The sequence below is a fragment of the Lipotes vexillifer genome, unplaced genomic scaffold (genome assembly GCF_000442215.2).
Source record: "Lipotes vexillifer unplaced genomic scaffold, Lipotes_vexillifer_v1.1 scaffold773, whole genome shotgun sequence".
Taxonomy (NCBI): domain Eukaryota; kingdom Metazoa; phylum Chordata; class Mammalia; order Artiodactyla; family Lipotidae; genus Lipotes; species Lipotes vexillifer.
The window spans coordinates 943,707-953,820 of NW_006786767.1; the positions used below are offsets into that span (position 1 = coordinate 943,707).

Here is a 10,114-nt window from a genome sequence, read left to right on the forward strand (position 1 = left end):
CCCCCTCCTGGGACTCCAGGAATGCCAGCAGCTTATCCAGCAGGTGAAGTTTCCCACTGGCCTCGATCAGGTGACCTCCAATTTCAAAAGGCTCTGGTTCCACACCTGGAAAAGAAAGAACCCACTCCCCGTAAATGTGTCCCCAGTCAGGGCAGACTGAACAGAAAAGCCGATAGCCGAGGCTACAGAGAGGCCAAGCTCCTTCTAACTGATAAAGGGCCCAAGTCTCATATCTCTTTGAGGCATTTCATAATTATTTTTTACATGATGATCTCAGCACAGCCTAACATCAATCACAGAGCCTGGCACACCCAATATGCCTAAAAAATGTTTACCCAAGGAAAAAACCCACTCTTTAGGAAGCTGAGGCACCAGGGAGATGCTAAAGACCAAAGAGACCCAAAATTGAAATCTTCAGGCTCTCACTCTAGAAAACAAATCAAGAAATAGGCTTAGATGTATAAATGAGTCATTCTCAAGGTGGGGATAGTAGAATAACCTGGAGGGCTTCCTTCAAAATCTACATGTTCCCAATGCACCATCTCTTAAAAAAAAAAAAAAAAAAAAGCTCTGATATGCACCTAATTAAGATTCTGTGACATTTTAAAACAATTCATACTGCTACTTGGCAAGAACTTCCTTAAGATGACTTGGCAAACCCTCCACACTGATCCTATCAATAACAGAGCCCTCACCGCCACAAAAGTCTGGAATGGTCCCAAAGGCTACCAATCAGAGTGAATTTAAAAAAAAAAATTTTTTTTTGAATGAACATGAAAACACTACATATCAAAATGTATAGAATGCAACTAAAGTAGCACTTAAGAGGGAAATTTACAGACATCCATAAGATGAAAGGGAAGTAGCAAAGGAGGCTGAGAAGAAGCAGACGTAAGGCAGAGGGAAAAGCGAGCGAAAGTATTGTCCCAGAAGCCAAAGGATAAAGGTGTCTCAAGACGCAATCAATTACGTCAAGGTTTTGAGAGGTTAATTAAAATGTGAACTGACAACTATTGGTTGAGCCACTCAGAGACCACTGGTGAACTAGGAATGGTAGTGATAAAAGGCTCAACAAGTGGGTTCAAGACCAAGGGGCATCCAATCATAAAGAAACGATCAGATAATGATTCACTTTGTTATAGAGCAGAAACTAACACAACGCTTTAAAGCAATTATACTCCAATAAAGATGTTAAAAAAAAAGAGATCAGATAAATTCAGATTATGAGACATCCCATAAAACAACCTGCCCTGATTCTTCAAAACTGTCAATTTCATGAAAGACCAAAAAAAAAAAAAAGGCTGAGGAACATTTCTAGATTGTAGGAAAGAGAGCCCTCACAGCCACAAAAGGCCTGGAATCGTCCCAAAGGTACCAATATAAGTGAATTAAATTTTTAAAAATGACAAAAAGGGCTTCCCTGGTGGCGCAGTGGTTGAGAGTCCGCCTGCCGATGCAGGGGACGCGGGTTCGTGCCCTGGTCCGGGAAGATCCCACATGCCGCGGAGCGGCTGGGCCCGTGAGCCATGGCCGCTGAGCCTGTGCATCCGGAGCCTGTGCTCCGCAACGGGAGAGACCACAACAGTGAGAGGCCCGCGTACCGCAAAAGAAAAGATGACAAATGCAATGCAGGATCTATGACTAGATCTTGAATTTTAAAAAAAGACAGACACGAGACGGATTCACAGGAGAGAAGCATACACATTATTTCCCATAAGTTTTTACATGACACAGGGAGCTCTCCTAAGGAAATGAGGAAAGACCCAGAAAAGTGGCAAAATTTAGATGCTTTTCTATTGTGCTGAACAAAGAGAGGCAATTGTGAAAAAGGAACCACACACTATGTGGGAAAGGCTACGGAGAATGAGAATTGTGTTTAACAAGGCCCATTTGTACAGAATTCTCTCATTCTCCAATTTCTGCCCTTGAGTATAACCATATCACTCTCCTCTCAGCAAAGGGAGGAGGTCTTCATGGTGGGAGGGGATGGAGGATGGATATGTTATCCTTTGCACCTGCTGTTTTGGGGGTTGGATTGTTTGTTTCGTTTTTGCTGTTGTTTCTTTTTTAAGTGTCTGTAGCTCAAAACAATAAAAAAAATGTAAATCAGTTAATGTCACTCCTCTGATTAAAATTCTCCTGTGTTCTCCCATTGTATCTAAAATAAAAATAAAATTACTTTAAAAAAAGAAAAGAAAGAAGAAAAACAAAGTCATCAGGGATGTTTAGGAAACAACTGAAGAAATCTGAATATAAAAAATACATTAGATAACATCAACATAAAAAATTAACAGGAGAAAATGGGGGAAAATAGACAGTAAGTGTAGGCAAATCTTTTGAAGAATTTTGCTGTGACGTTGGCCACAGAAATGACAACAAAAAGTAATGTGAGAAAAAAGGGCACTGCCTCACCATCAAATAAATATGGGTGATCCACACACTTTCGAAGCTGGGACAAGACATTCTGAAGTTTAACTTTCTTTGCCATCTCATTTTCAAATGCGTCTGAAATTTAAAAAAGAGAGAGAGAGATGGACTACTGGACAACAACAGAAAAAACCCTGTAAGTTTCCATACATAACCTTACTCATTTCAATAATACATCTTTCAAACCTATATTAACTTCCCAAATTTCACTGGATCGCATTAAGAATTAATAGCACATTGATATAACGTTTTCTTAACCATCACCTTGTTTCAAGAAAGAAGCCTAACTATAAAACAAACTCAGGGGGTACTTTGTTACTCTTTTGCAGAATTCTAAATTTCCTTCTTCAACTGCTATTCTGGAGCCAAGGGACAAAAAGTGCAAATTGAGAGATCTGTCTATTCCTATCTCTCCCTTCCCTGTCCCAATTCCTTCCAGATAGTATTGGGCTGGCCAAAAAGTTCATTCGGGTAACGTCTTACAGAAAAACCCCAACGAACTTTTTGGCCAACCCAATATGATTTAACCGAAACGTTTTGCAATGTGTTAAATATGTGTCAGGATAGGAAAATGAAAGGCATGACTGGGACACCTAGAAGAGTTTGCTTAACTAAAGGCAATAAGGAAAACCAGGAGCAGGGGAATGGGGAGGAAATTTCACAAATGCACCAACCAATAAAGTCTGAGTTATATTAAAGATACTCTGCAGCTGACCTGAATATTATTCATAATACAAAATTCCATCCCATATTCTTGCTATACAAAGTGAGCGTGATTATAAAATATTTCCTTGCATGCAAATCACATCCTCATTTAGTTTCTAAATGGACAAGTGCCCTCTGATTACCTAGGTCTTTCATCAAAATGGCCTTGTAGTATTTTTTCTGCAGTGCTGACATGCCATGGTATATCACTACTTCCATCTTCTTGGGAAGCTCTGTGGCTACCTCAGCTTTCACTCGCCTCAGCAGAAATGGCTGCAAGAGTTTGTATAGTTCACTTGCTGTATAAGGGAAACACACACACACACACAAGTAGTGTGGGACAAAAGCAAGACCAAGGCAATGAATTACTGGAGAACATACAACAGTTTTTTTGTTTTTTCGGTACGCAGGCCTCTCACTGCTGTGGCCTCTCCCGTGTGGAGCACAGGCTCCGGACGCGCAGGCTCAGCGGCCATGGCTCACGGGCCCAGCCGCTCCGCGGCATGTGGGATCTTCCCAGACCGGGGCACGAACCCGTGTCCCCTGCATCGGCAGGCGGACTCTCAACCACTGTGCCACCAGGGAAGCCCACAACAGTTTATTTTTGTTTCTCATTTTCATGCCAGTTCTGGGTTCTAGGCCAGCACGGTAATTTTTCATAGTATTTTTCCTTCATTGGGTTCTTCTTTCCAGCTCCTTCTGATTCTTACTAATAATCTCATTTGCATAGAGCTAGTCTGTTTCCAGGATACTTTTGCATTTGATCAGCATAACAGCTCAGAAATGTAGGGCAATAGGTAATATTGTCTCTATTTGTATAACTAAGTTAAGTGAAGCTCAGAGGAATTAAACCCCTTATCCAAAGTCACATAGCTGGCTCTAATGTTGCTAGCACTCAAACTTAGTTCTTTGACTTCAACACCCTTGTTCCTTCCCCAGCTGTCGTGAACTTCGAAAACTAGCCTAAATTGGAATTCCACTGCATGTAGGATTGCCAGATACGGCAAATAAAAATACAAGTGCCCAGTTAAATTTGAATTTGATAAACAAATAAGTTTTTTTAATATCAGTATGTCCTGTGTAATATTTGACTGGGTGTCATATATTTTATCTAGCAACCCTAAACATGGGAACAATCAGAGCAGGTTCCCCAGGTAAATTTCAGCCTGTGGTGTGGGGATCTCTGCTGTGAGGAGCCTTTCCAACTCACACTCACCTAGTACATACATACCCACTAGTTGGCATGCCTACCACTTGCTTTGAATAATCATCCTGGGATAATATCACAGAGATAGACAGACAATCCTATGAGGCAGGGGGGCAAAGGTGCAAGAGGAAGACTAGAAATGGTGACTGTACAAACAAGGAAGGCTTCCCCCTGTACTTCCACCACCATCCATACCAGACTTTTGGTTTTGGTGCAGTGTTAAAAGAAACACCAGTGCTGTGGAAAGCTGAATGACAGTTTCAGACTATAGCACCTGCGTACTTTTCTGCCTCAGGGAGTAGCACGAGAAGTTAACAATGTCCTTATAGAAATTACATGTTGGAAAAAAAAAGTCTGCAAATCAGCAGATATTATTTCTTCTGAAAATGACCCAAATAGGCACGACTATAGAATCATATAACAAACGAGTATGAGAGTCATGAATAGCAGGAGTTGGGAACAGCAGGAGGGCTCTGACATCACCTTATCTTTGTGCGGCTCTGTATCTCTCCGGAAGGTGTCCTCTGGTTATCGATTCTCTTTCTTTTCTATCTATAACCCTTATGCACTAGGGAAGTCTCTGGGCCAGACCTCTTGGGCATGATTTGTAAGAAGGGAACTTACCTGACTCAGACTCTTTCTCAATATCCTGGTAACGCTGAACGAAATCTTCCACCTGCTCCTTGGAAAAGAGATCAGGCTCCACAAAACTGAGGAGAGAGTAGAGCTCTTGAAGGCTGTTCTGGATGGGAGTTCCGGTCAACAGGAGACTGAACACGACTGAAAACTCAAATATATAAATAAAGAAAGTGAAAAATCCATAACCCTGGAAAGCAAGACTGAGTTACCCATCACAGCCTTTACAAAGAGAGGCATGATTTAATGAAATGACTAAAGGGACATGAAATCAGAAGGCTCAGGTTCAAAATGCATATAACTGTTTGATGTAGGAAATAATACCTCTTCAGTTTCAACTATAAGAAAGGGTAATAATCCTGTGAAGGAGATACCATTATAAGGTAAGTAAAATCACATTTTGAACGCTAAAGTACTGCATGAGTATTGAATATGGGTAGTGTTATTCAATCTATGTGGGAATTCAAGCACACAGCACACACCCAAGCAGTTTGAGAAGCCCAAAGCAATAGCAGCAGGACCCACCACTACAAGCAAGAAGCAAGAAGATCTCTTTTAAAAGAATGTCCTTTTGTAAAACTTTACAGGTGCAGCCAATGCAAGGCATCAAGACTTCTGGACATTTCTGGACCATATAGAGTCCAAAATGGAAACAAACTCTTTAAATTTTGAGCAAAAGATGGGAACACCAAGAATAACAGACTAATGAAGTAAAAGGTTAGGAAAAACAATAACAACAGATATTAGGTAAAGCAAACTAACATTAACAAGAACTTAGACCACTTGAGTTAAATAATACAGCACAAAGAGAAAGCCACATCCTATGTATATATGTTAAACATCAAAATACATTATGTATGAGTGTATGTATCTATATAGATACACATATACACTGCACTTTGATATTTAAAGTAATATATTTTTATTTTTTAAATAATATATATGCATACTTATGTTTAGGTATACACAGCACTGCAAAGGATGTGGCAGTATATACACCAAATGTTAACATATGCAGTGGAGTAGGATTTTTGGTAGCTTTTACTTTTCTTCCTGTGTTTCTATATTTTGATTTGGGAACGGGTCATAAGAAGATACTGCTTTTGGGAATTCCTCAGCAGTCCAGTGGTTAGGACTCCATGCTTTCACTGCCAAGGGTGCAGGTTCAACCACTGGTCAGTGAACTAAGATCCCACAAGCCACACAGTATGGCCAAAAATTTTTTTAATTAAATTAAATTTTAAAAAGGAGACAATGCTTTTGAAATGCTTTTGAAATAAGAAAAGGTGATAAATGAAATGACACAATCAATTAAAATTGATTTCAAAATCTTTTTTGGGGGGGCACTCTCCCTTTTTTCGTTTCTTTTTAAATTGTCTAATCAATGTCCATTCATGCCTGCTCTGCTTGTAGGACAGTGTTTTCATAGTAGTTCAACAATAAAGGTTTCCAATAACCAAATCACATTTTTAAAATATGTGCTCACCAAGCAAAGAACTAAAGTGACCAAAATAATGAGGTCAACAAAGATAATCAAGGTTGTCAGTCACTAAAATCAACTTACACTATCACATGAGTTAACATTTTTACTCAAAGCAGTGTCCATTTTGGCATCAAAACTTATACTCAGGAAAAAAAAAAAGAAGTCCAGAGATGGGGCTTCCCTGGTGGCACAGTGGTTAAGAATCTGCCTGCCAATGCAGGGGACATGGGTTCAAGCCCTAGTCCAGGAAGATCCCACATGCCTCGGAGCAACTAAGCCCACGTGCCACAACTACTGAAGCCCACACACCTAGAGCCCTTGCTCCACAACAAGAGAAGCCACTGCAATGAGAAGCCCATGCAATGCAACAAAGAGTAACCCCCTCTTTGCAGCAACTAGAGAAAGCCCAAGCACAGCAACGAAGACCCAACGCAGCCAAATACAAATAAATAAATAAATTTATTAAAAAAAAAAAAAGTCTGGAGACAATCTGTGTACAATATTTTGTAAACATTTTTGTATAAAATATTTTGCAAATATTTTCTACATTATCAAATATTCTTCTGCATAATTTTTCATGGCAGCCTTACTTTGTAAGTGTACTGTATGCGTATAGCATAAATTGTATAACCAATTCCTTATATTCATTTAGGTTGCTTCCAACTTTTACAAACAAGCTCAAAACACCATTAGGAAGGAGGAAAAGGCAGTACCCTTCTCCCCACCAATCAATAAATGTGAGTAATCAGATATAGAGAGCAGACTTGTGGTTGCCAAGGGGAAGGGGGGTGGGGGAGGGATAGACTGGGAGTTTGGGATTAGCAGATACAAACTATTACACATAGAATTGATAAACAACAAGTTCCTACTGCATAAAACAGGGAACTCTATTCAATATCCTGTAATAAACCATAACGGAAAAGAAAAAAAATTAAAATTATTAAAATGAGTGTTTTTTTCTGACCAACTAGTTGTCTGCAATTCAAACCTCACCTAAAAAGGAACACTTAGATGATGCAGAACAATTTCCTCACTTAGCCCCTCTGAGCCTTAGTTTCCTTATGAGTAAGAAGAAAAGGCTCTGGAGCCGGCAACAGACTTTAGCTTCCCCCACTCCAAGCTCAGGGTCCTTTTACTACACCTGCTTCTCTTCTCCCATTGTAAATCAGTAAACTGGCATGGCAGTTTATGAAGCAGTCTCTTATAAGGTTAGGTGCCAGGATATGACAACCTCTTGGGAAAGAGATACTGTTATGAGTCCCTAAAAAGAACATAAAGGACACTACAGAGCAGAGGGGCCCCCCACTAAGGGACAGCAATCTTTGAGATTGTGCTAATAATAGACAGTGGCCATATCTGCATTAACACTAAAAACTGCAACTTTTAGCCAATAAATACAGAATTAAAATCTAAGACTTTCTCCAGAAGACCTCTAAATTTATTAATTGATCTATTTTAGGATAGGGACCAAAATTCAGTGACGGTCCCAGACATTCACACATGGGGGGTCTCATGAACGAACAAGCCTTTACTAGGTCAACAAGGAGAAGGGCACTTCATACTCACAAGCTGTTCCACTGGCTCCTCAGAAAAGAGGGCATATCTAGGGCTACAATGACATTTCTCATCTATTTTGCCGGAATGATGCCAGAGATTAAGAGAATGAAATAAGATCAAGGGTGTCATACTCAAAAGTATAACAAAGACAGGAAAGATTGGAGGGACTATTCAATGGTGTGAAATCAGTCTCTTCACGACTCCATGAACTGTCAAATTTTTTAAACAGGTAAATGGGGGAGGGGTAAAATATGTCAGATATGTTTGCTACTGCAGACAGAAAAACTACAGTAAGATTATTTTTAAAGAAATTGCCTCTTTGAAGAAGATCAGAAAGACAGTTGAGGGCTTCCCTGGTAGCGCAGTGGTTGAGAGTCCGCCTCCCGATGCAGGGGACATGGGTTCATGCCCCGGTCTGGGAAGATCCCACATGCTGCAGAGCGGTTGGGCCCGTGAGCCATGGCCGCTGAGCCTGCGCATCCGGAGCCTGTGCTCCGCAACGGGAGAGGCCACAACAGGGAGAGGCCCGCGTACCGCCAAAAAAAAAAAAAGACAAGTTGAAACATTTCCAAAAATACAATGTATTTTCCTGGGGTAGAGTCTTACTCATTTGATAACGAGATTTTAGTAAACATCACCTCCTGTGTAAAAGACAGGAGGAAGAAGTTAAGCCATATTAAGTACCACTTCTGTCACCATAAATGTTCAGTGAGCCCTGCAGAAATCTCACTGAAAAAAAATATTTCAACTGAATTGGCTCTATACAGGACTAAACTAATATTTTTTAAAAGGGAGTTATATAAAAGCTAAGAGTATCCTGGGAGTTTACCTCTGAAAGTGTCTTATGCAGCAAGGAGCTTTGGTTTTTCAACCTGTGAGCTTCATCCACAACAAGAACACTCCAAGGGAAGCTGTGAGGGGAAAAAATCCAAGCTTTCAGTTTTATGTAACTCAAACATATATCTCACAACCAAAAGTCTTACTACAAAACCATGACTCTTGCTGGGAAGACTAATAGCAAGTCCATTCTATTAGAAACACACCCAAATTGCCTTCTTATCTGAGAGCTAACCATGTACATAAGACAATCTGGATAAGGTAGTAAAATTAAGGAAATTTATGGGAAAGATCTATGCATTGAAGGCAGAAAGAAAGGAGTTGGAGACATAAAGCAAAAGAAAATGCTTATGACCACCTATTATGTGCCAGACACTCAGCTTGGGGCTTGAGGTATGTTATTTAAGCCAAAAATATAAAGTGAGCAGACATTATTGCACCCATTTTACCAACACAGAGACTAAAGCTCAGAAAGGTAGATGACTTGGTCAAGTTCATAAAGCTAGTATGAGGTAGAACTGAGATTCAGACCCAGAAGAAAAGCCAAGAGACACTGGTGTCACAGTAGCTAAAAAAGTATGATTTTAAGATGGGGACGTGGTGAACAGGACCAAATGTTACAGACAGTAGGATACATCATTGGCTCTGTTAACGTGGCAGTCGTTGGTAGCTGTGCCAGAGCACTTCTGCAGCATAATAGTTACGACCACAAACTCTCAAGAGGTTGTAGTCATAAAAGCACATCCTCTGCATATACTCCTGGGAAGCTGTTTTTCCCACCAAAAAAATTCAAAATATGGAAAAATATGTATGTATGAACATGTTCCAAGCTCCATTATTTAAAACAGCAAAAAAACTGAAAATAACAGGTCCAATAATGGGTGACGAAATACAGCATTTTAAATGATACATATGATTATGTTATAATATAAAGGCCTATATAACTAAAAAAGGTATTATATATCTTTTTCACAAATGTGAAAACCATGCAAAAGATAATAAAGTGGAAGTTATAAGGTTTTTAACTTTTTATTTCATTTGTAAACATTCTATACTGCCATTAAATTATTTTTATACTTAAAAAACTAAATTTATATACAAGTTAAAGCAGAATATTGGGAAGACAGTAGGTACGGAAATAAAAATCCCTCAAATATTAGAGGAAGATACTGAGCAGAGGTTGGCCTTATGAGGAGGAAGCCTTCTTCCTCTGAGGCCACAAAGAAAATCCAAAAAACAGGTAAAAATCCAGCAGGGAATGG

The 10,114-nt window shown here is 39.7% G+C and overlaps 1 protein-coding gene across 4 annotated transcripts in view; it reads right to left on the reverse strand.

The window, feature by feature from the left end:
- The window catches only part of CHD1L (chromodomain helicase DNA binding protein 1 like), a 51,617-nt gene that overhangs the window by 27,112 nt on the left and 14,391 nt on the right, over window positions 1-10,114 (reverse strand). For 2 of the 4 annotated variants that reach the window (XM_007459376.1, XM_007459377.1), the window contains 5 exons: window positions 8,845-8,926; window positions 4,964-5,126; window positions 3,276-3,431; window positions 2,413-2,505; window positions 15-105 (listed from right to left, as the gene is read on the reverse strand). In XM_007459376.1, coding sequence (XP_007459438.1) covers window positions 15-105; window positions 2,413-2,505; window positions 3,276-3,431; window positions 4,964-5,126; window positions 8,845-8,926 — 585 coding nt within the window. Of the gene's footprint in view, window positions 1-14; window positions 106-2,412; window positions 2,506-3,275; window positions 3,432-4,963; window positions 5,135-8,843; window positions 8,927-10,114 lie in introns of all 4 variants that reach the window. The other 2 variants (XM_007459375.1, XM_007459378.1) reach the window with 2 other exon arrangements.